A 27805-nucleotide genomic window follows, 5' to 3' on the forward strand; every position below is an offset into this window, starting at 1 on the left:
AAAAAGGAAGCGTTCATACATGTAACATTTTTCATATCATGATCATATGGTGAAAACCGAATTCTAAATGCAAATTATTACGATGTGTAACGATTCTGTTCACAACGTTTTGGCAACTATACGTTAAGATTTATTGTGGTATTAACTTGATCCATTCTTAAACTCTATGCAGCAATCAATTGGCAATCACCATATTGCGATCTAATAATGAAAATATATCCATGAGTCACATAAGATAAATAACGAATTCAGTATAAAAATTAACCATCATTTATTGAATTTTTATAATAAGTTATCAGGCTTTCACTTGAAATAAATATAATATAAAATTAAAAAAAAAATAACCGATAGTTTCACCATCATTGTATTTATAGGGAAACTTCTCTTTTAGTATAAGCACATAGATTACAGTAATGATTTAAAAAAAAAACCAACAGAATATTATTTCCCTGTCCGACTGCTGATTTGTAATACAATGTCATACAAAGATTTCAGTGGTCTCAAAGTTCACGTGTACTCTCGTCATTGGTGTGGCTCGCCTATCCGTACTGCTGAGGGTATATGTGATGGAGGATGTCCCACAGAAAGGTATACTTGTTGTGCTTTAATTTTGGCTGAAACGAGAAATGTTGACAATTTTTAAAAATACTGTCTGCATGTATTTACATCATCATTACATAACAAATACTTTGAACGCTTTTTTATTATAAAAAAAAAACAACTTGGGGTATTTTTAGTTGATTATTTAGTTGTGTTATTGATGCATGTCTAACGAATAATAAACATTTGTAAAAAAAAAAACAAAAACAAAAACCAACAATTATTTTTTTGTAATATCGCTTATCTAATAAGCATATGGCTGATTTCTTTTTGAAGATTGAGAGTAGAAACAAGTCTATCACAAAAGTTACACTTGTAAACAGCAAAGTATATAAACAGTCCATACACGTAATGTAAAAGTGGCTGATTGGATAAGTCATACTTACATCGTCGGTTGTCGCAAATTGAATAAAGTTACTTTATGTCAGCGGGATTACTTTTTCATATTGATGATCGCAAAATGCTTGTAAAAAACACCCTCCCCACATGATTTTCACTAATTAAAAATTTACATCACCTGAGACTGACAGTACACATGTTTCAGCTTTCCTGGCTTACGGTTATTAAGAAGAAGATTTTTGAAAATTCTCGAAAATTCTTAATTTTTCTTAGTTATCTTCCCGGTAAAAGGACATGGTCTTTAATTTTCACAACTGTGAATTCCCTTAGCATAAGAATGCTTTGTACCAAGTTTATCGAAATTGGCCCAGTGGTTTTTGAGACAAAACTCAAAATGTGAAAAGTCAACAGACGAACGCGGACAAAACGTGATCAGAATAGCTCACCTAGGCTTTCAGTTCAAGTGAGCTGAAAAACAAAAACAAGGGAAAAAACCAGAAAAACATAGTATCAAAAACAATTCCTGAAGACTTACCCACGATACACTGGGTGTATTATCTCCGGCTGGTTTATATGCACTTGGAAACTCTATAAATAAACTTGATAACGTGCAGTTTTGCGCAAATGTATTAAAATGAAAACTAATCGAGGCCATTTCGATTTTTTTAGAAAAGAAATTCTTAGCATTCTGGTATACACTGAATATTAACGTATTATATTGTATGATAATTTTAATTATTTACAAAATTACTTACCCATGATACACTGGGTGTATTGTCCCCGACTGGTTTATGCGTACTTGATGACTCCGTACACAAACGCAATCAACTCAATATCGTCCAGTTTTGCGCAAATGTATTAAAATAAACACTAATCCAGGTCATTGAGACCTTTGAAAAAATAAAACGGTCGGTATATACTAAATATTAACGTTTAAGGCTGCAGTAGACAACCTAGATCAACCCACACAGAGGAACGATGTCGACACGTTCTTGTAAACAAACTACGGCATATAATGTAATAAACACAAACAAACCTAAGTACCTTTTAATACCAACGAATCAATGTAAAAGAAAATTTGGGTATTCTTTATGTTATTGATAAATTTGTTAATTATTGAAAACATATATGATTTCATTATTTCTTGTTATTTATGATTTTTTACCGTTTCATTTAATAATATTTTGCACTGAATTGAAACTTATCAATAATTTCAATAACTTCATTACTTTTTTTTTATTAAAAAGAAATATTCGCTAAATATACAAAAAAGTATGTACGTGAACAAACTTACTTTTTTGACAGAAATATCCTCTCCAGCCAGGACGGCAGCCATAATCACATGATCCACCGACATCGTTACAACCATCACACGTGTAACTGTTTATACAGGTCTCAGAACAGTCTTTTCCAAAATATCCAACGGGACAAGCTTGCAAAATGTATATAATAAATATCGATTGATGCACCTATCTATCTATCTATCTATCTATCTATCTATCTATCTATCTATCTGTCTACTGTAAAACGAGAAAATATGGCGCACTACAAAATTTTAGCGCCTTTGGCGCAACTGCCTCTGAGCGCTAAAATTAATAGTGCGTCAACGATTTTCCATATGTAGTAAATTTCTTCAAGTTGAAAAACAATAACGTCCCTATAAAGAAGTGTTCGTATACGTAATATCAGATGCTGTCGGTTCTGTTTGTTTAAACAATTACACAGGTAAACGTATGGGTTATCGGGCATAAATACCTAAACATGGATTAATTAATTCAATTTTAATTGCTTCTTCATATCTCTCATTAGCACCTTGAAATTAAGCGTGGCGATTGTTAACGCTGACAATACATGATTGATCATAATTTTTTTGATCTCTAATTAGTGGATATAAAGATAACAAGACGATACCTCTTTTTGTGTTATTTTAATGTAAAATTTCTGTAAAAAAGATTCGCTCATGGTGATCGAAACTTATTACCGTAAATGAAGCATTCGATTTCGCTTTTAGTTTCGGGACTCTTCTAGTGGTATCCAAGTCGACACGTTAAATTCAAAGTACGATAACTCAAATTTGTTTACCAACAAAAATTACACATCATCGCCAAAAAATGAAGTTTTCATATCTATCTACTGACGATTTACACAAAAGTATGTGTATTGTTCTCAACGACAGTTTACCGTGCATGCGAGATAGAAATCAAAGTCGTTGAGTTCACGTGCTTGAGTGAACACAGAACTAAAATTGGGCGTGATCGTTTATCAAACAAGAACATTTTTTGTATTCTTTTTTAAAGAAAGGTGACGTGCGCTAAAATATCATTGCGCCAATGTACTAGCACTTGTGTTTGCGCTAAAATACGTATGCGCCAAATTTTCTCGTTTTACAGTATCTATTTATCTATCTATCTATCTACGCTGGAGTTTAAAGGAAGCATATGGAATCATAGTTACATGCAATTCCGTGAAATCACAGATATTACTTAGCATGTACCTATTCAACTATCTATACAATGTGGAGACAATATTTTTTTTGACAAATTTAATTTTACTACATACATTAACGTCATGACTGAAAAGTTGAATGTCGTGTATGTGTCAGAAAACGTTGTGAACATTTTCAAAATATAAGTAATCTAAGAATTCTAAAAAAAATTACTTTGGTGTGGTGTATTAGAAATTGATCAAAAGAATATTTGAAGATATGATATTGTTATCAATCATTTAATTTAAGATATGTAATTTTGCTTTATTTCTCGGCCAGACTTTTCTCCGATATATATATCCGACTAGAACAACACTACACTGTATATATCGAACTTTAAATTCAACATGTATTACACATGTAATAGTGTGATTTAAGCTTAACTTGAATAATGTTGCTAGAATCCCGTGTTTCGTGTTGCTTTGATGCAACCGTTTTCCGTGCAAAAAATACGAAGGTTTATTGAGAAGGAGATGAATATCTATTTAATTGAGGAGAATATAGGGTTCTTGAAGCGATTTTGATAAAACAGAAATCTGTTGCCTTCCCTTAATATGTTTATTTGTTCGGTATATACTGAATGTCTGTAAGGTATAACTAAATTTTAACTGATAAGTTATTATTGTGAAATTAATAAAAAAAACCTTCTTTCATTTTCGATAAACAAGCCAGAAATAGCAAAAATGAGAGTAAGGTGGTGGACACGCTTTGGCGAATCCAAGTCAGAGACAGTCTCGATCAAAATTATATTATATAATTGCAAGGAAATAATATTGAATGATTGCGTAAATAGTGAATTCATTTACTTTGAGCCTATTTAGAGAGTACATAGAAGTTAAGATTTGACAAATGTTGAATAAATAAAATGAGTTCGTTTCTTTAGTGGGCGATTTTAGTTTTGATACTTATTCACCTGCGAAGCACGACCTTTGGTGAGAGAAGGGGATAGAACTTTCCAGAAAGGGGTAACCATGGATGCTAATTTACTAATCAACGAAAAGTGTAGGACAAGTTCATCATGCATCGCTGGCAGATATCTCTTGGATCGGACTTCGATTAATTCAAAAACTTAATAAATAAAATAGAACAACTAATGCGATTTAGTATTAATGAAAAGAACTTTCCAGAACGGGGTGCCTAGAAACGGGTTGACTAATTGACATCATGTTGGATAGTGTAGGGCGAACTAACCATGGGGCAGATACTTTGAATCCGATAACTTTGGTTTAAACTATGCATCCATATGGATAATAATGCATAACCTAGCGTGTTTAAATTTCATACATTTTCATACCACAACAGATTGGTTGTAATCCTAAGACATTAATTTGTAAACATTAATGAACAGATTATTCTATTCTACGTCTATATGGATAAACGATGCATGCATAAAACGGGGAAGTTTAATGTCCCACACCCCCTCTTCCAGTTTGTTTTAAAAGCAGTCTTTTATCTGAAATTCTTAGTCTATTAAGGATAGTAATATAAAGCATATTTAAAATCGACCTAAAGACCCAAATTTAGAGAGAGATACACAAAATACCCATTCAATGGTTTGAAATAAATGCAATAAAGAAGGGGTTTTTTTGTTTGTTTTTTTTTTCAGTTAGCTGCAACAAACAATAATAGGGCCGCGTACATGTACATGTATATTATCCATTTTAGTTTAAATTTTTCAGGTATGATTTGTTCAGCTGTAAACCTTTTTTTTAAAGGAAAAAATCCATATAATTTACCATTGAAATGTGTGATTTTCTAAAAAAAAATTATATATAGTTTTTCTTAAGAAGGAGATTAAAATTTCTTAAAATGGCCACGACCATCGACCCCTCTTAAATCTATCAATAATTTATCTAGTGTTCAAAACGCGGTATGGCGTTAATTATGCTTAAACCACATGGTAAGGTTTATCTTGTGTTTTTGAGCATTGAGTGTCGTATATTTCCAATGCAAACGTAACGAACAATATAAACTTAACGTAAACATTTAATTAATTGCTACACAACTTTTTGCATCATTAAACAGAAAATATCCTAGATCATTTTACAATGTGAAATATTACTGAAAGATTTTCAATTGCATACGTTGCACTGTTAATTGCATAGATTTTAAATGTTAGAACTTTAGCCGTACAATGTTAATCATATTTTGTTTTCCTTAATGTTGCACATAGGCAGTTTTACCTAGTTCACATCGGTGACCTTGATATCCAGGTTTACAGCCCTGACAGGTGCCCGTCTCTATGTGACAGTACTGACAGTTAACGTCTGGACAGGGGAGGGTATTGTTTGACCCGTAACATCCGGTAGCAGGACAACCTTTGATATATATAAGATACTTAAAGGTTTTAAAAGTATTGTCCATGCGATAAAGCAATTTATTGTTTAATGGTTTATATCAGATTACAATGTAGAACCGTGTGTGTTTAAAATGGACAGTTACATAAAACGGTCTTTAGTTACTTCAATCTATATCTGTTTTTTAGGTGTTTTTTTAAATTGCAATTTGATTCTGATCGTGCGAGGAAAATTACAAACACTGAGATTTTCACCAACAAACAACGGACAATAAGTCATCAGTCTATTAATTGTTATTGATATATCACGCCATGTATCTTAACTTATTCTGATCATAATTTGAAAGCCGTATAACATTACACTCACCGTACACCTCCACCTCACAGAGGTCAGTGGCAACATCATAAGAGTAATAGTTAGGATAGGGAACTCCTGGTAGTCTCTCGTTGTAGTATATGACGTACTGTCCATGTACAGGACAGGTGGTGGTGAAGACAGCGGGTATGGTGTCTAGTGTAAAGTTGTCGTCCTTGTAACACAGTGTTCCCTGTAGTATGTCTGTTGAATTGGAGACATACACAGAGAATCCAAGGGAGTACTTAGTGAAGTAATTAGAAGGACCTGCATTAAATGTTATTTTTTCATAAACGTATATGTACATTAACATGGAGCTAGACAAACAACATTTAAGAGAGGCTGTCAGTAACTATTGAGAATTTTCTTTTAAAAAGTGGAAAGTGCAAAAATCACGAATTAGAACGAAACTTTCACACTTTTGTGTACAGTGACAATAAATTATAAAAAAGTGAAAAATTACAAAAACTGCGCGTGTGTTTCTATGGCAACACACCGTGTTACCGTGAAATTCATGAAATGTTGTCACGAATATCTATGAGTATACAATATCTAAACAATCTTTAGAGTGATAAAATTAAGGAAAACAATCAGTTTATTTTATTTATCGTTATAAACAATACATAGTTCTCTCCTTTTTCATAGAAAATGTTTCATTAAAATATATAAAAATGAGCAAAATGGACTTCTTTTCAGACGCTATTTTTTCTGGGGCGCAACAGGATTGACTTTTATTCTATATGCCGTATATTAGACAAAAATGTATGCTACCGATATAGTAAATAAAAGAAGTTAAACAATTTACTAGTTTTCTGTAAAACCCGAAACACTTTACACATGTTCCTCGCATTTCACGTAATGATTACCCCCCTTGATGCGAACTCTCTAGAACTGAAGGAGGAAATGAATGAATTCTAATATTAGAAGAAGATGGAATGTATCAATAATTATTTTGATTTACCAGTATCAAACGAACATCGAAATCGGGGTGACAGCAAAGGTAAGGCAAACAATTTTTATATATAACCCTGTTTCCTCTCGCCTGACTGTCCCTACATTTTACCCTCCAACCCTACTGGCACTGTACCAGTTATCGGCTAAAATTTAACGTTTTCTTTTCGTATTTCCTTATTTCTTGATATTTCTTGATAACAATTGACATACTTTAAATGGTGAACTTCTTATTTATCCATCTGCTGGAATATATCATTAATTAGAACCGAAAACATCTTATTTTGTGATTTTTAGCACGCCCCGAATTTGCCGAGTTTTCACGATTTACTGTACCAGTTATCGGCTTCGTGATAATAACGTAGTAAAATTACTGTACATGTTGAATTTATACTCTGCAAAATGTAATTTGAATTATGCCCCTTGTGGGGTCAGACTAAAGGTCGTAGGGGTTATGATACATAAACAAACCTCATAAAATAATGCGTTTGTTATCATACGTTAATTACACAATATCGTTGACTATTTAATACATAATTGTGCATTCAGGCGTTCAACTGCGCTTTGAATCTCTCGGAATTTATTGAATACCCTTAGTTTAGGCATGTTTTATGTATTGATATTATATGTCAAATCAAAGAAGGGATATAATAACGTATTACAACGAGGTAATATTCTATTTTTAACTTATTACGTCACATCCCCCACTGCTAAAAGTGCAAAGATGTAATTCAGCGGTAAACAATGATTGTTTAAGCTCATGTTTAAAACATATTCAAGAAAGTTTTCAAGCAAACTAAATTTTCCTTATTCGAAACAGACGACTAAATTGAAAAATCTCGGATAGTCGCGTGCTATTAACCCGAACTCTATGTTTAGCCGATAACTGGTCTTAGCCGATAACTGGTACAGTGCCAGTAATATATTTTTTATTTGATCGGTAATTGCCAGAATTTCCTCGGAGAAGTGGAAGTCACTGTTTTCTAAGTTAACGATCGTATAAATTTTCCTAATTGGCAAAAACATGATAGTAAACTAATTTGAGAGATATTTTCACTGCATGAATTAACACTGTAGTGATTTATAACTCGCAACTATCTTATCTTTAGCATGTTCAGAGGTTATAAATACGGGCATATACCTGTGCATTGGAAATGACAAAAACGGTGTTTATTATTACTTTTAATCCTGATATTACAGTTAGTTGATAACGTTACTAGTTAATAACTCTTCAATAAATGCTAAAATTTTCTTAAAACCTGTTTAATTTTCTTCAGAATTAAACAGATCCTTTAATACCATTTGTTTACAAAACGGTATTAAGTGGATCAAAAGATTAGACTATAATACCCCAAATAAACAGAAGGACAGTGACTAATTTCATGAATATTGTCATTGATCTATCACAATAAAGAAACATTGATCTATAAAATGTGTAAATACGTTAATAGATTAAATTTGAGAGATAAGTTTTTTGTCTAAAGTTTCAAATATTTGTTTGATATTTTTGTTTGCCAATACATGTACATTGACTACACATTGAGGAAGCATTACATGCAATAGCAACACAAAGACCTTGTGGGGAAATTTTAAATCGTTATTATTATTATTAAAAGAACTTGTATTGTACTATACTGTGAATATACTGTTTTCCTCGTTATTACGCACATGTTCTGAGATTTTAGAATTAAAAAAAAAAATCCCTCCCTACCTATGGTTTTTTTTTTTGGTCAGGGGACAGGAAATAGGGTTATACATTTTTTTGGCATATTAAATAAAACTTTCTTATTATATTAATAATTGCATCATAAGTCAATAATCGGGAAATCCTTTAATTATTCCAGACTTACATGACTGCACTGGATGGCTGTGCACTTAACTTTCAAACAAGCAAAGGACTGCGAACGATAGCATTGTCTAGCCGCCTAACTTAAAGTCATTTTTTGAAAGTTGTCTAATTAAATTTAATTTTTTATAATGATGTAAACATTTATGTAATTTTTCATTAAATATAAATGATTTGGTCAAACAAAGAGAGATAACTTTGTATTTTTGTTTAAAATAGCTCATTTCATAACAGAAAATAACGAAAAACGGAAATGTTTTTTAAAACATCTCCCCCCCCCCCTCCCCCCCCCCCTCCGTGAAACAAAAATTCCTTTTGAGAGGTTTTAATTATTGTTGTTTAGCATATTTTTACCAAAGGGTTTGTTGTTTCACGGGGGGGAGGGGGGGACATATGTATACAGACCGCAATACATTCCAAAAAAAAGAATTTTGCTTTGTTAATTTTCGAAAACTAATTAACAGATATGAATTAATATGACATTTTACTTTACTATATATCATGAATATGTTATTATTAAGTTTTTATGCACATATTGGCCGCTAAATGATAATTTCCTCACTCACAGAGACCGATTTCAATGAAATTTTTTAGACCCCGTGTTAGCAAAAGTTTTGTTTAAAAATGAATAATTTGATTACAAATTTTATTTTGATATAAATTGATTAGGATATGATAATACTTTTTAGTAGAAAACGTAGTTTTTGAATATCTGACAGGAATTCCGAAATATTTGGATGTAAAATGTAGGCGGGAAACAGGCGTTAGCGTTCGCAGTTCTTTAGCACTGCAAGTTAAGTGAATGGCAAACATTAAAACTACATCTTTTTGTAATTATCAATAGGTTTTTTTTATTTGTGAATCTACAATGTAGGCAGGGGTCACCACAATTTCTGAAATCATACATGTATTAAAGTGAATTAAGAGTTAGAAATCTCTCTTTTAAAGTAGAAATAGATGCTGAGAAAGGTTCATCTCTCTTGAAGGAAGCTGAGAATGAACAGTCTAATCAGGTAAAAGAATGCAAACATCAGAGCTTTACTTTATAGGGAATCATAGTTTTATAAGGGAGTACCGGTATTTGAGAAGACAAATGTTGCAAGACCACACTAAATCATATAATGAACATCTGTGGATGGTCATATTTGATATTTCACTCAAAGAATTCCTATGATCAGGAAGTATGTCAAAGTTTTATATTAATATTAGCACATTCGTAAGGATTATTCTGATAACTATGCTGAGGTTTCAATCATTTTTAGGGAACACCTCTGGTGTTATCCATCAAAATATGCATAAAGTTTCTACCCACTAACCCTTTATAGTCTATTCACTTTGTGATTCTTTGTAGTTTTAACAGGTTTTTTCAGGAACAAGTGCATATGAAAAGTCAAGATCAGGATGGATTATCATATGCTGGAAACACTTTCAGACTTTCCACAATTTTCTGAGTGGCAAGAGTCTCAGAAGAATGATTACATCAAAAAAGCAAAGCAAATCATGCACAATGTGCTAGAAATTCTGATCTCGAACAGGAAGGGAAACTAGAAATGCCTTGTATTCAGAGCCAGATACAGAAAAGATTGAAACCTGAACTTTATTTATTTTACAACGATTGATAAACAAGTTTTACAACTTAAATTAATATCTCTCGTTGGCACGGATGTTAGCGCGAGGGGTCATTGATGTAGGAGGAAGCCGGAGTGCCCGGGGAAAACCCACGTGTCCAATTGGATGACCACCGTACACTATCACATACAACCACTGTCGATCCCGGGAATCGAACCCGGGTCGAAGCGGTGATAAGCTGACATAGAAGATGTTAGATACTACTGCATACAGGACTACTGCAAGTTGGGAAGCTCAGAGGCAGATTCTCAGTTTGTTAGTGCAAGACTAAAGCTACAGTGGTTTGAAAATATATATCCCTGAGTTGACTCGTTATAAGTATTCTGCTGCACCGGTACATAGTCATGCTGTTGCAAATCCTATCCTTGATAATATAAACAACTGCGAGAAGAAGTTTCAAATGAACAATTAGAACATTTCCTTTATTTTATAATGTCCCTATCCATTATTTTTTTTTTTTTTTTTTTTTTTTTTTTATGTATATATTTATTTCATAACATACAAAAGAGATTTTGAGGCAAAACCTCCACAGAGGCCCTCTAACTATTCCTCACCTGGGGTGCCAGGGGCCCCCTGGATCGGAAGTTTGTTATATACAAAACATTTTTTATATGTAATCATAAATTGATAAAGTTTACATTCTTATATTGGTATCTGAGTCAAAAGTAGATAAAACTGAGAAATAAGAATATACACTGTACGTGTCTATAAATATATGCATATAATGCCTTTTTAAGCATACGTATGCGTAGTTATATAAATATTCTGATATATAATTATGTTATATAGTTCAAAATATAAATATGCAGTATAGTAAGGTATAACAAAGCAAGTGCAAAGTAGCAAAATATAATGTATTAATACATGAGCCACTCTCTTTCAACCGGAGGTAGCATCCCCACACATCTCCAGAGTCTCTATAAAGCTACCCCCGGACTGAATTACCTACATGGTGGCTGATCTACCATGTAGTGAGTTTTGTACAATTATAGCTTTAAATATAATTTTTTAAAGAAGATTCCATCACAGGTCTTACGCATATATTTTAAAACATTTGAGTAGATCAAAACAGAATCTTTTACCGCATAAAACAAAGATTGTTCTGTTTCTTCAGTGTTCTCAAGTCGACAGTACATTTTATGTTTATATATTTTATATGAAATAAAAGAGAAAAGTAGGTTGTACACTTTGATTGTGTTGTTTTGTGATGAGTAAAAACCTATAATCACATGTTTCCACTGAACTTGAAAAGTTACAAAATCACTGATTGCATTCCATATTTTCTGAACATTTTTACAATCAAAAATTAGATGTCTTATATTCTCTGTGTCATTTTGACACACTTTACATTTTTTATTTACTTGACTATTCCATTTGCTTAAATACAAGTTATTACATAAAATGTTATTAAGAAGTTTATAATTAAATTCTGCTATTTTTTTATCTTCCATTGATTTTATTTTATTGAAATAGATACGTTCCCAATCTGACTTCGAGCTAATTTGGAACTCGTTACTTAATTTTTGCTGTGAACATGAGATTTGAAATTTCTTATTTTTTAGTATGGAATAAAAAAAATTGGTGTTCTGTTTTTCTGGAATCAATTTATCAATCTCTAGATGAATGTAATTTTTCTTTGAAAAATCAAAGTTTTTTTCATATTTCCTAAATACTTTTTGTAGTATGGTATATTCACAAAGCCAATTACTTTTGTTATGTATAACAGTTGCAAAATCATCTAAGGATTTTAGTTTTCCATTTGTATTGAAAAGGTGTTTTGTAAATAAAATTCCACTTTTTATCCAATTTTTAAAACAAACAGTTTTGCCCTTGTAAGTAAAAGAGCTATTAGACCAAATAGGTTGCTTCAAAAATGATTCTGTAGTTTTAAATTCAGGTCTCGTTTTGGAAATATTAAAACACGAAAAAATTTCTTTGTAGAATTGGGGCATTTTTTGAACAATATCGAATTTCTTAATTGATATTTCTGATGTGATAGAGATAAAGCGAATGTCTATGTTTAATTCTTTGAAAAAGCTGTTTACAAAGTCGTTTATAGCATGTTTAGTTTCTAATAATCTTGGTACCCATGCAGCTTTTAAAGCTTTTAATTTTGATTCAATATCTATTAAACCTATTCCTCCGTCTTTTATATCCCCTATCACAGTATTTCTCTTTATTCTATCATGGTTGTTCCATAGAAATTTAAAAATTAATCTATTTATATTTTTTATATAGTTTTCTTCCGGTAATTCTAGTATTGTGGATAAATATATTAATTTTGGGACTGCTAGAGTATTTATTATAGAGCATTTACCAAAAAGTGTTAATTTTCTTTTCTTCCAAGATTCAAATAGTTTTTCTATGTCATGATAGACTTTCATCCAATTTTGTGTATAACATTCTGTTTTGTCGTGGCCTAGGTATATGCCTAGGCATTTTACGTGCTTTGAGACATTAATTCCGCTTATGGTTTCGTATTGATCTTTTAAAGTACCCAAAAGTATACATTCCGTTTTGTTTAAATTAATTTTTGACCCAGCATGTTTACCGAAGACCTCGATTGTATCAATTGCATGTGCCAAAGATTCAATATTTTTAAGTGTTAGCGTCATGTCATCTGCATGTTGTATATTTTTAATTTCTTTATCTGAATTTCTGTGTTTAAACCCCTGAATATTTACGTTATTCTTAATTTTTGCCGATAGGATTTCCGCTACAAAAAGATATAGAATCGCGGATATTGGACACCCTTGCCTGATTCCTCTTTTCATCTGGCATGTTTTTGACATCCAACCATTATTTTTTAATCGAAAGAGTGGGTTTTTATACAATATTTTTATCCAGTTTATGAAGCATTTCCCAAAATTGAATTTTTCTAGGGTTTTAAACAGAAAATTCCATTCAACCGAATCAAAGGCTTTTTCAAAATCTAGAAATAAGAGTATCCCTTCCTGATTGTTATTTTCGCAATATTCAAAAATGTCTAAAATCAATCTTGCATTTATACCTATAAATCTACCTTGAATATACGCTGTTTGTTCATTGCTGATGTATTTGTCTATGATATTTTTTAAGCGTCGAGCGAAGATAAAAGCGATTATCTTATAGTCCGTATTTGTTAAGCTGATTGGCCTGTAATTTTTTAACAAACGTTTACTTCCCTTTTTATGTATAAGTGAAATAACTGAGAGTTTTTGTGTGTAGCTCATTACGTCATTTATGTATGTTTCTTTCATCATACCATAGAATATGGTAGATAAATCTTTCCAAAAACTTTGATAAAATTCATTTGGTATTCCGTCTAGGCCCGGGGATTTATTTGATTTTAGATTCATCACTGCATCTTTACATTCTTCAAGTGTTGGAAAACTATCACAAATTTTTTTATCGTTTTCTGTTAAGTGTTTTATTTCACAATCACCTAGATATGAATTTATTTCGTTATCGGGTATTGAGTTAGAATTGTATAACTTTTCATAAAATCTGCACATTTCTCCTAAAATATCACTGGTGGAAGAGCGAATTTCTTTTTTTTCTGTTTCGATTTCATTTATCACATTGTTTGATTGATGTTTTTTTTCTAGTCCTAAAAAAAAATTGGTGTTTTTTTCACCCTCTTGGATCCATTTAGCACGAGATCGAATTTGTGCACCGTTTGCTTTTTTATCGATAAGGTAACTTAATTGAGTTTCCAATTCTCGTTTTCTATTCATATTTATTAGGTGATGAGGTAGAAGTTCGATTTCTGATATTTCTTTTTCAATATTCAAAATACTTTGTTTCAGTGTTTTCTGACGGTTTTTCGAATAATTTATTGAAAAATCTTTGACCCTTTCTTTAAGCGTTTCCCATTTTTCAACACATGATTTTTGTAATTTTTCTGTATCTCTTATTATTTGAATAATATTCTTTTTAAAATCATCTTCATTTAAAATTGAAACATTCATTTTCCAGTATCCTTTTCCTCGTTGGTTATTATAAATATTAAGTTCAAATTTAAGCGCTCTGTGATCTGACATCCTTGTACCGTTGCTATGGGTACCAGGGATTTTTCTAATTAAGATGTTTCTAAATTGATTTAGCAGGTCATTATTTACAAAAACAAAATCTATTCTACTTCTTGGTGTATCAGATGCATCGCACCATGTAAATCCATTTAAATCTTTGTGTTTGTCAAACCATAAATCGGTAATGTCTAAAATTTGTAAACATTCTTTGAGAATTTTAGTACTTTTATCATTCATGTTATTCATGTTGCAGTTAAAGTCTCCACAAAGGATAACATGAGACTCATATAATTTATGAATGTTAATATAGGTCTTCAATCTTTTAAAAAAATCTATTCTACTCGATTCTTTGTTTGGAGCATAAACATTAACCAAAGTAATGTTTTGTTCATTAATCTTGACATTGACAAGTAGTTTTCTACCATCTACTGATTTATGAATATCTATAATTTCTACATGTGTGTTTTTTTTAAATAAAATTGAAACTCCTCTGCTAAAATTGGAATCTGAAAATGCATGAATTGATTTTCCTGACCAATTACAATTGTACTGGAATTCGTTTTTTTCAATGTAGTGTGTTTCTTGTAAAAAACATATGTCTATATTTGTGTCTGATATCCAGCTATAAAGTTTTTCTCTTTTTTCTTTTAAATTTAAACCTCGAGCGTTAACCGAAATTATTTTTAGTGCACACATTTTGATTAGTTCACATAATATTGCATATATATGGTAATAAAAGAAACATAATTAGGCAAACAAACAAGAGGTATCATTGGTATTGCTACTGTGAGTCTTTGGGGTAGTATGATCGATCTATCCGGAGTTTGGCGCCTTTTTTGCGCTGGTTTTTCGAGAACTAGCATTTTTATAATCCTGTATCATCTGTGACACATCCATCTGACCTGACTCTTTCCCCTTTGATCTCGAAGCTGATGCGGACCTCACCGACGGCGAGCGAGCGCGTAGGCGAGCAGACATGTCAGCTAGGATTTTTCCGAGGGTGTTCCTGCCGGGCCAGTGTTTAGCATTCGTATGGCTTGTTCCTATGACGTCTAATCCTGATGCCCAGAAGTTGTCGTATGTGGACTCTGCAAAAACTGTTGATTTTTTCGCGGCTTTCAGAGTATCGGCAAAAACGGGCACCTGTACAGCCTTGGCCTCTATGATCTCGGTCATCAAGGAGACCTGCTCAGCAGCGAACAACGGTGAAGGGGTGACCAGGTTGCCGATCTTTTTGGCCTCAAGAGCCGATTTAGCCGATTGGATGGCGGATGCTCGTGGTACATCCCTATCCATTATGACAGATGCACCTTTAGTATTGTTATTTTATAAGCTCCATGTGTATCTTAACTGATCTTTAATAAACTACAGCGGCAGTTTTAAAATTTTTTAGAAACCTGTATTGTTATATTTTAGTTCTTATTTCAATGAAATGGGGGCTTAGGAAAAAATAATAGAGCTTGTCGAATCTGGACATCAATGGTTCCATATAAATTGGCCAGATTAGGCAATATTTTGGATTGGACAAATCTTTAATTTACAAAAAATAAATAATACAATGTAATGTGCTATTGGTTAATATTTCAAAATACACAAATCTGGATTAGATACATGCAAGTTCTACTCAATTTTGGTAGAATTAACTTGCAATTACCAGGTATCATGATTATATATGACAACAAATTCTGATGATTGGATGACCTTGATTTTATTCTGATGAAGAGGTATAGGTTCGAAAGTTGGAAGCAGTATGCATATTTTGAAAAGAAACTTTTTTTAGTGAAGATCTTCGAAGACAATATTTTTTTTTCATTTAATTTATTTGTTCATTTAAAATTAAAAATGATCAAATACAGTTTATGTTTTCTTTGGACTCCTCCTATAATAGCTTTCAGAAGTCATGGACCCATTTCAAAGCTTTGAAGGAGACCATGCACTTAAATGGCTTTGTAGCTTACCTGAGCATAAAGCATGCTTAAATGCATACATGTGCCAGATATACCAAGAATATGTCATTATTATTATATAATAAGTTAAATTGGACAAGATTTAAAATCAACTTTATACCTGTATCTCTGATTTGATGAAATTCAAATTTTGACCCTTACCACACCATGTTCTTTAAATTACCATGTACATACAGTATCTAAGATCAATTAGGCATAACCTTAAGGTCAAGATGAAAGTCATGGATGTGCACAATTCCTTTTCTCTCCCAACTGTGCTATCCGGAACCACGGTACCGTAGAGGATACATTACTTGTTATAATATGTATATTTTATAGAAAGTTATCTAAATTCTCAAAATTTCATATTTTTGATTTTCCATGAGACATTTTTTTTTCTACTTAAACAAGTAATAACAAAATAAAATTACAGAGTTAATACTGTAAGAAGTAAGTTATATGCATTTTTTTTAAAACGTCTTTAAATCAGCGATGTTTCTGTAAAATTCATTGCTGTTTTCCCGTTGCCATAGTAACGGTAAATATTAATCCTTTATATTTGTAAACAGTAGTTAAGACTTAAATTCATGATCTTTAAAAGTAATGCTAAATAATCTTGTAAACAACATATAAGGAGGACACGCACTCTTATTATGCTAACAGTTGCTGGTTTTGAATGTAAAAATTCATTCTGGTAACAAAGAAAATGCTTTTCCTTAGATACCACAGATTTATTAATTGTGGTTGAAATCTACATTTTTGTATTTTCTTGTTATTGTTGAAGTAAATGAAATCTGTTGAAGTCTGTTCTCAAAAGAAATCATTTGATATTACTTTTCATAATATGCTCAAAGCCATGTAACCTTCTCTTTTTAATATGAAAATATAGCTGAATATGGTGAAAAATGGGATTTTTCGTTGGGCCAGGAAAAAAAAAAAAGTTGTTTAACTGATTTTAGTTTTTGAAATAAAAGTCTAAAATGTGTTTGTTCTTCCTATATGAAAGATTGTACCATATCAAGTTGTGCCATTGAAATTTCGTAGCTTAAAAATTGGTTGTTTTAATGAATTTTCAGTTGTAAAAAATGTCAGGTTATTTTAGTTTCCATGGCAGCCAAGTTTGGAAAAATATTTAAATTATTTTTTAATAAAAATTTTTAATGAGTTCTGTTCATTTACCTTAAACTTATAAAAAATGGATTTTACAATTTCAACTATAAATAATTTGGCATTTAATGTGGCATATTAAACGGTTTTTTCCAAGACTCTGGAGCCGTTACCATGGTAACAACAAAACAATACATAAAATTGTAAGGAACGCATTTAAATGTCTCACACTTGTGTTTATATTGAATTTATCAATAATGCTATATGTAATCATAGGATTTTTGGATAAAAAAAATTTTGCACTTTCCAAAAATTTCTCGATGATTACCGACAGCCTCTTTCTTAAGTTGAATATAACAAACATATGGTATAAAAACAAATTATGATGTCGTATCTGTAAAAAGAGGGTGCTCAGTATCGTGCCTGTTGTACTTTTTAAACATTGTGAAAAAAATTAAAGGGCTTGCAGTAAAATTAGATTACTATATTATATCTATTTTTTTTCTGTAAGCTGTATTTTATATTGATTACATACAAATTAATCAAATGTACTGTAGACATTAAATGAATTTGCAGTATACGTTAAAAACAATATTTATTTCTTCTTTTAGAAATTTTGATTACGAAAGCTAGATAATTATTGAAAGTTCCTCTATCGCATTCGTTGTATTAGACGTGCACACTATTTTGACATAATTTACCTTACATGTAGGAGGCAGAAATAAAATCAAAATAAGAAAATAACCTTTAAGAGATGAGTGATTGCTTATAAAAAGCAAACAAACGTTTAATAAAACTAAAATAAGAAAATTACCGATAGGAAATTAGTGACGGCTTACAAAGAGCATATATTTATTATATAATCACTCATTTTAATCTCAGTTGTTAAAATCCACCAATTCACGACTTAGTGATAAAGAGGCCTTTTTAACTCAAGGAAAATCTAAAAAAAAAAAAAAAGCCGTTTACTTATAAAAAAAAAACCCGCTTTGCATTCATTATCACTCATTGATTGCTTTACACCAGAGCTTACAACAGCAGTGCGTGTCCTTTGTCGTGCCAACACCTACCACAATATTTGGCTTCTTTAACATTACATTGTCACGGTCATGATTCTGTTAAGGATCTAACACACTATTATATCTAGGTAAATCTTCACTTTCAAAGATATTGGCGCAATGTTCTATAGAAATATCTTATTTCATGACGTTGGGAACTAAATTGATACTCATTTTTAGTAGAAAGTTCCTGAAATTAACTGCTTACATAAAGCAGAGGTTTAAATACAGTTAACAATTCAGTTGTTCAACGTCAAATGATACTGAGTATTAACACCTTTCTAAAAAAGAAGCAGTCTACCCAAGGAGAACGGTCTGTTTACATTGTAAGCCATTTCTTCACACCGCTGCTTACAAGAGAAGTGAGGGTCCTTTATCGTGCAGACACATACCGTGACATTGGGAGGTAGTTATAACAAGGGGATTTCAGGTTTAAGTTATGTTGCATTACTGATCATTTTAATAGTGATGTGATATAGTGTCACAATAAAGGGATGTTTATCAGACGTATATATAGTAATTTAAATTTATATCATTCAACATTTCATAAAATACCCAATATGCTTGATATGTTATTTTTACTTTAATGTTGATATTACTTAAAATAATAATAATTATAGATTCATCATCGTGTTAGTAGGAGAGTTGAATTTTTGTTGAGGTTGAGAATATGTAATTCTAGAGGTTAAATTTCATTAAAACAATTTAATGAAGATTAGTTTCACACATTTTGGGTTTTACATGATTTTGTTTCATACGTGTAACGTATTGATGTACCGTCGTATTTTATTACAGAATATAATATTCTTATTAACTGTTATACCCTTATAAGAATTTAAGTGTATGCGAGGCTATTGCAGCTATTGTTGAAGCACATGTTATACGTCTTACTGGACCTAATAATGACTTAATTTTAGTAAATGTGACTATACCCCATGTTTCATTTTCTGTCCTGAAGTATATGGTGATGTTGTGGATGCTGTGGATGGTGGTCAGGTCCACCCACCAGGTGGCGGTTTGTCCGTACCGTGATCCAGCACATTGACCTCCCCACCCAGACAGGTCTGATTTACGTCCGTCTACAGCGTTACTGGTGTCGTAAACTGGTGGGTACTGTTGGTATGTTGGTTTGTTGAGGGCGATATTAACTTTTTCGAAGTAAAAAAAAAAAACTTGAATTACAATGTTAAGCCACAGTTCGTTAAAAAATTAAATATAAATTAACATGGAAATGGAACATTTATTTTTTATAAGTCATTACATTTCTAAATCAAATTTCTACTTATTAGAATGTGTATAACCACATCATTTTAAGATGTGTTATTCTTCACTTTCAAAAAAAGGAGGTCAATGTCCTACTTTTTGAGTTAATGGCCATTTTTTTTAATTTAAGAAAAATCCATAAACATTTTACACTATGATTGAGATGTTGTTAATTGTGAAAATAATATAAATTGCTTAACTCTTTAACAAAGTAAATACAGTTTGTGAATGGAAGTTACATTAAATAGATAAAAAGCATTAAGTGTTCATTGACAATTTTTTTTAGATATTCTAGTCCGAATTTCCTCTATTAGTGTTCAAATTACTACCCGATTTTGATTCAATATAACAAAAAAAAAAAAACCCTGAATGACGATAATGCTTAAACATTTATAGTATTTAACTTAGTACAAGGGATGATCAAACAGGAATGTCATACTATGCACCGCGCTTCTCCATGACGCGCTATTGTATAATATGATACATCAACATTTTCCTTATGAAAAATTAAATTCATATCAAAATTGTTATCGCCACGTCATGAATTTACCTCTTTTTTAAGGTTTGTATATATAAATAAATTACATGCTTCACAATTTGAAAATGTCCCAAACAACGCAATTTTTAAAAACATATATTATACTTTTTCTAACTGTTTTGAAAAATTAAGGACCGTTTCTGTCCATTTTGGATATCTATCCGATAACTTTTGTCTCTAGATCAAGGAATAAAAAGGCTGGACATGCGAATAGTGACACGATGCATTTTTTGCTTCGACGGATAGAATTCACTAGAAAATGTACTGGAATTGATATGAACCGAAAATTTGAAAGTGAGTGAACAGGGCACCTTAAACGTGTTTCAAATACCTTGTAAAAGCATGCGTCATGATAATAAAAAAAAAATTAGATTAATAGAAGACATACGCTCTGAAGAAAAAGTAAAGCTGGGTTCTTAGGTCAATGGCTATATGATAAAGCTACGTTCATGACTTCTTCAAGAGACCTGGGCAAAGTGATCGCACATTAAATAATCCAATATCCTACTTCATCGATTACAAAAAGATCAAATTGTTACTTTATGGAAAAATTGATAAAAAAAAAATGTAAAATAGAGCATCGTGGCAAATTTTTACATGTATAGAGTACTAAATTACGAAATTCTACCAGAACGCCAAAGATCTGGAAATGACGTTGCTAGCGTGCAGTGACTATCGTTACCTCATGCTCCACAAAATATACTTTCTTCAGAAAATTAATCACAATGCATTAAAATGTTCAGGCCTTTATTGAATGAGGTAGATATCTTGAAGCACGGATGTTTGTCACTTTACGCGGATTGTTCTCGATTTTATCGCATCTGTGACATTAATTTTAGATCAACTCCCGTATATGGACCTTTCTCTGCTGGCATAAAATGTATATGAGGTCAATGATCAAAATGTTGGTGTCTTTTATCATTTTAAGCATTTTTCAATATGTTTGAAAAGTATGCGATACGATTATCTCAACGAAAAATTAAGACTAAACCAACAGAAAATATGAAAAATTATGTTTACTAACACATAAAATCTCAACTTCAGATATTATAGTACTTCCAAAACAATATTTCAGTGGGAAACAAAATGTGAAAAATGTAGTTTGAATTTCCTCTGTTTTGCTAAAAGTCAAACTTTGTTAGAGCCTAATTCCATAAACAAGTAAAAATATCGATTGCTATGTCAATAATAATTCATACATTTTGTATTTAAAACCAATTTTACTCATGAAATTAAACTTTTTAACAATGCGGATTTGAGAACTCAAACACTGAGTAAACAACGTCTTTTATGAACAATAAAAACCGGACGATTTTGTTGTGATTTTTCGCGTTTCGTCTCTTTTTTTTGCGGACATTGATTTTCTTTAATTTACAGTGTACACAATGACTGCATCGTCGATTGTTTTATATCATCATTATATAATTTAAATAAAGTTTTGGAGTTGATCACGTGTTGTGAATGAAATATTAAAAAAAAATATATACAATGTCTGAGTTATCGGCACGATAATAAGGCGTCATTTTTTTTTATATGTTAAAATATCACCCACTATGACAAGCTGTTAATGCTCTGCAGATTCATACCATGTTGTTTTACCTTGAACTGACTGTTTAAAATGAAATACAACCCATTGTAACATCATGCACATCGTTAATTAACGTCCTGCATATACTTAATTATCACGTACCATTGAGAACAAATATAAATAAATAATGTGGTTAAAAAATTACGACAGTACTTTTGATTTTTAAATCCAGAGCAAGAACCAATTAACGGCGTTAACAAAATATAAGGACGTGAAGCGTCATAGTTCAAACTAACTGGCCGTGCAACAATGAGATTTTCTTTTCTTATTGATTAGAAAGAATAATTTGACCGTGACCAGGCTACGCTCAGGTCACAGTAAGAATTCGTCCCATATACTTGCAATGTAGCAGCCGCGAAGCGGATCTGCTTCGCATCGATTTTAAGTCTGTTGAAAATAATCTGCAGGGGAAAAACACATTTTTATACACTACATATATACACATGTATATATAGTTAAATCCACAAAATAATCCATTTATTTTAATGAGTGGTACCAAGGCATTTTGTTAAAATACATGTTTGAATTTGCCTGCCATTTTGTAGGAAATCGCACTCGGAATGTCTCGGATTTTATCATTAACATGGCGACCGTAAACAGCGAATTTTTAAACTTGATGTTAAAAGTGACAGTAATTTCGTTGCAAAAAAAGTGAACATTGTAAAATGGGATTATAAAATAGCAACATTGTAAGTATTTGAGACTTATCATATGAAATTTTAGGCGAGATACAGCTCGATTTATTTTATTTATTTGCTACGAAGCGAGTATATGGGACGAATTCTATCGTTAAACCTGGTCCGTAGGACATCTGTCATTTTAACGATAGACCATTCTTTCTACTTATTGATATGTTAAGCGTTTTGTTTTCAATTAAGAAATATTGACATAGGACAGTACTATTACAAAACACCCGCTGCATCATTCCGATATCACGACCCTTGTACGTGTATTTAGATACAGTAATCAGAGCAACTATACGTTACTTTAAAAAAAAACCTTTTTTTAATCTGCTGACTAAAACGAACAAAAATTATTCTTTTTGAATATTAAAAGTTCACCAACTATATAAAATTTATTTATGAAAAAAATTAATGTTAACTCAAAAAAAACTGGCTCACCATAACCATTAGCAAAGACAAAAACTCCGACACACACAAACACTGCATACATCTTTGTAACGAGCGCAGACATCGGAAAATGAAACAGGAAACACACCCGACTCTTGAATTATGTTAGTGCCGTAGAAGAGGGTCTTCTAAATTATCAAAGTTTACTTAATTCAAATTTGCTTTAAAAAATAGACTTCGAGATGTTATAAAATTATAACTCATTTCCTCGTTTAATAATGAATGTTAATTGTAAGTACTTAATTCTTTTTTTATTATTATTGAAATGGAAGGTAGTGCTCTATAACATTTACAATGACAATACGGAAATCTACTCTAGCATTTTCCTGTTTAAGGACAGGCTAGTCATCACAGATATTACACTTGAAATGCAATATTAAATATAACTATGTCCTATTGAACGTTTTTCTGTTGTGTGATTAGTATAAAACAGAGACAATAGAGACAATGTAGATAGTTTTAAGGTCTGGTGTTAAGCATTATAGAAGACAATGGATGAGATATAACATTGACCAGCCTGGTAAAAAAAAAAAACTTCGAAAAATTAAATTTATCATGAAAAGACAAACACGTCTAACTAGTAAACAACATTTTCTTTGTAGATATTACTTACTTTCTAAAATCACATATGTTAATTCAATCGATTTCAATGTTTAAAATAATGTTAAATCATTACTGCGCATGCCCATTGTTGGAAACAACGCACTTTATTTTGTTTGAAACATTAGATGAATTTGATTTTTTATTAGAATTGATGAAAAAAATAAACGTCGGATATTACGTGCAGAAAAATATTATATTTCATATTTAATAAAGAAAAAAAACCACATTAACGCATGTGCGCGAAAAAAGAGCGCTGAGATAAAGGCCTGGCGGCAATTTTGTTTCCAAAATAATTTTAAAAAAACAACAACAATAACTACAACAACAAACAAACAAGGCCAAGGGGAATACATATTATGACGTTAACAAAAACGTTAATTCAAAACTAAGCGAATTGACCATTGGAAAGTTCCAAACTAAATATGCAGTTTAATTTGAACATATATTCAACAATATCATTTTAACAATTTTGATTGAATTAATTTTGTAACTATTTTTTTTAAGTGTATTTAAATAATATTGAACAAATTTTCATTAAGGTCTTCCGTTTCCAACGGAAGACCTTATAGTTTTCGTACTGTTTCTTATTATTTTTTTTTTCACAAATTTTGTGCAGACGATTTCTCAAAAACTATTCGACCGATTTCCACCATTTTTTCACAGATGATTAGACTTGATATGAACTTTATACATTTTTGATAATTTTCTTGTCGTCACTTCCGGTACCGATTTATCAGCCATTTTGTTCATTTTTACGACCTATTTTGTGCACACTAAAACTCTGAAACTATCAAAGACATGAATATGAAATTTTCAGGTTAGGTAGACCATAGTCTGAAGTTGATCCTATTGTTTTTGTTTTGTGTCAGTGGCGCCATTCTAGGAGCTCACTTTGGCTCGAAAATTGGGTACGAATTTTGTTCCCAATTTTTTGTCTACAAGGTTTCTCAGAGATGGGTCGATAGATCGACTCAAAATTTGCAGGAATGATAGATCAAAACTTTATCCTCAGAAATTTATTTCATTTTTTTCCAAAGTTCATTTCCTGTCGTCCGTTTCCTGTCCCGCGTCAAAAATATGTTGACATTGAGGTCTCAATAATGATTAGGACTTGGGCATTGAGACTTTGTAGGATTATAGATCTATAGTTGTAGATGTCTTCAAACTATTATGTTTTGTTCGTCATAACTTCCGGTCGTCACCAGACGCACTCTAAAAATATTTATTTTTTGGCATTGATTTTATTTCATATAGAATTAAAGTATAAGTTTTAATCCTTACATATGTCATCTATCCAATGTTAAATAAATAAAAAAATTCTACTTCCAGTGAGATATCTCAAATATCTCAGATGATATATTTGATATCCGCGAGATTTTAGTCACTCAAAGTGATTGAGACATGAAACTTTTATAAATGATAGACAATTGATTGAAGATGTGTTCAACGGGTTTAATTTTGTCAACTGTCACTTTCGGTGCTCACCGGAAGGTTCAAACAATCCATGTTTTTAACAAGTATAACAGATTTTCTTAGGTGTTTCATCTAGCATAATAAACAGTGATGTCCACTAGGCAAATGTACTAGAACAACTAGCTTTTTTTCTATTAATCCCTTTCGTTCGTCCGTTTCCAGTCTCGAGATAAAAAAAATAGTTTCACAAGGATCTCAGAATTGGCAGATAGTATCGATATTTCATTGTATCGTATAAAATTAATCGGACGGAAGACCTATTCGTTACTCGTAACGAGATCTAATGTTTAATAATATTTTTACCATTTTTCATCTTATGAAAAAGTTACATTTAATTATAGCTGATCATTTGCAAGGTTATACTATACTAGTAAATTGCTAGTATTAATTTTAAAGTCAATTGCAGATTACTAATAATTTTATTTTCGGTGTGTACCTTCTAAATGGCTTGATTGTCATGGCCATTTTTTTACTCTATTGATCTTCTTAAAAGAAGAGCTCTATTTCAAATTATAAGAAAATGCCAAAATTTACAAATAAAACATTTCTTTTTTTATTAATTTACTGTACATAATTTAAGTACAGGTTCACGTAAAAATTAGGCAAACAGTGATAAGTCATATATTTCATATTGAAATGATGATTTAATTTGAGAGCAATATAAACAAGTGTTCTCAAAAAATGATAAATGTTTTAGTGAATCATGCATAATTGCGAAGCTGTGTTACTAAAAATAGATCCACTCTGTCACGGTCTTTATACACAATGAAAACACTATGGTATAAAGGTTTGACATGAATTTCAGAAATTCAATGTCAATTCATTTATTCGAAAATGTTGGTATGAAGTAAAGACAATGCCATATTCTTTTTTCACAGAAGTAGAATTTCATTGGTTTCCATGGCAAATATGACCATAATTAGTCATACAGTCTTAAAAATTAGAGAAAAACGATCATTTTTATGTCTCTCTTTAGAAAAAAACAGCAAACATATGCGACGGTGTGTTATAAATAAATGAATAAAGAATGTTTTGAAATAATTTAAAATTATAATAAGTTTTGAAAAATTAACAGACAGTTTACATAATCTAAGCAATCATGTGGGATTCCTGCACAAAATGTAAAATATAAAAAAATTATCATTTTTACATGTATCTAAGAGTAATGATATAATTATATTGCATATTTTCAGTTTCATTTAAAAACAAGGATTAGACTTTATGTAAAATTTTTATTGTTTTAACCCATTACCTGTGAGAAAATGTGATCTTACATCATTATTGATCGGAATACCAAATATTGTGTATCAAATTTATTCCGAATTTTCTCAGAGTTCTAATAGATACGTTCATAAAGTTATTTAAATTTTAGTTTTCAACAATATTTAATGATGTAACACAAATCTTAAACAACATATATTAAGTATGTCTATCAAAAAATAATAGAAGTAGCCTATGTTAACTAATATACATTCAGTAAGAAAGAAACATGCATATATGTTGTGTTTGTAAGCCTTTTATCTTTTGGAGTTGTTTTAGGTTCTAACATAATCAATTGACTGCCCAGGTGCAATCCGATTATTCACTGGGTCAACAAATTCCTCGACTTTACGCTTGTTGAAACATTCTGTAAGATATCTTCTGCCTCATCAGTCCAGTTTGATTCTTGTGTCAGGGTCTGTGATTGTCAAATTCTGAATCCTGAAATAGAAAATTAAAAAATAAACTAGAAATATTGTTACACCAGTCATAGATAAAACATCGATTCCTATTCCAGTCTGAAAAGATAAAATCAGTAGGTAGGGAAAGTTAATGATTGAGTGGATTGATAAAACTGAAGGTATGGCCAGTTGTGTAACTCTAAGACACTATAAAACCAATGTAATCTAAGAATGACTAAGATGAATTAATTAAAGAAGATATTAACTTTTGTAATGGGATTTCAGCCGTTATGACCATTTATGATGTAATGAATGGTTGGGGATATGGAAAAACAACAGGGGATACTTGCCAAACCTTTTACATAAATTAAAATATATAAATCTTCAAATACCAGCAAAAAATACAATGGTTAAGGGTGGGGTGATAATTTTGAATATAAATTATAACAACGCATCTTTTATAATTAGAATTGTAAATAAAAGCATTCATTCGTAGCGTGTGCAATTATATTTAAGTGTCCGAACAATTGCAAAAATCAATCGCTTTGATGTTTTAAAAATAGATTTGGGCAAAACCGGTATGATCACCGATACATGAGTGAAATATGCCTATAAAACGATAACGTCACTGCAGATGTTAGTTTAATTACATCAATGTTCAAAAAACGTATTTTATTCAACATATATAGCGTGGATATGCAATAATATACCTAAATAATGTGCTTCATTTGGGCATGACTTCCTTTGCTGTCCGGTTGCTGGTTGACTGGTTGTTTGTCGGCCATCACTAAGTTTTAAACCTTGCATATGTCTTGTTATATCTCTGCCATAATTACAAAGGGTCACTGGAGCTGTTTATTCTGGATAGGCTTTAACCAGACTGGAGAAAGTGTTTGCGTAGTGTCCCAAAACCGTGTCTTCGTCTCA

General features: G+C 31.3%; 1 protein-coding gene and 1 long non-coding RNA gene across 2 annotated transcripts; one reads left to right on the plus strand and one right to left on the minus strand.

Moving 5' to 3' along the window:
* Positions 1-256: 256 nt before the first annotated feature.
* Positions 257-23307, minus strand: LOC136273034 (multiple epidermal growth factor-like domains protein 10). The gene is made up of 5 exons (XM_066076754.1): positions 23133-23307; positions 19555-19770; positions 6088-6342; positions 5608-5742; positions 257-2371 (listed from the first exon to the last, which is right to left on the minus strand). Exons 1-5 carry the CDS (start codon positions 23203-23205, stop codon positions 2196-2198), a joined length of 855 nt encoding a protein of 284 aa, XP_065932826.1. The 5' UTR covers positions 23206-23307; the 3' UTR covers positions 257-2195.
* Positions 6416-10944, plus strand: LOC136273080 (uncharacterized). Its single transcript, XR_010711252.1, has 3 exons — positions 6416-7075; positions 9824-9885; positions 10224-10944. It is a non-coding gene; the product is annotated as an uncharacterized lncRNA (long non-coding RNA).
* Positions 23308-27805: the final 4498 nt, after the last annotated feature.

This window comes from Magallana gigas, chromosome 1, assembly GCF_963853765.1.
Source record: "Magallana gigas chromosome 1, xbMagGiga1.1, whole genome shotgun sequence".
NCBI classification, from domain to species: Eukaryota; Metazoa; Mollusca; class Bivalvia; order Ostreida; family Ostreidae; genus Magallana; species Magallana gigas.

Coding starts and splice junctions, on each gene's coding strand:
- LOC136273034 (XM_066076754.1), bottom strand. CDS start 23,205: ATGTCTGCGCTCGTTACAAAGATGTATGCAGTGTTTGTGTGTGTCGGA. Junction 5,743..6,087: donor CTGTGAGGTGGAGGTGTACG/GTGAGTGTAATG, acceptor TATATATCAAAG/GTTGTCCTGCTACCGGATGT. Junction 2,372..5,607: donor AGGTCACCGATGTGAACTAG/GTAAAACTGCCT, acceptor ACATTTTGCAAG/CTTGTCCCGTTGGATATTTT.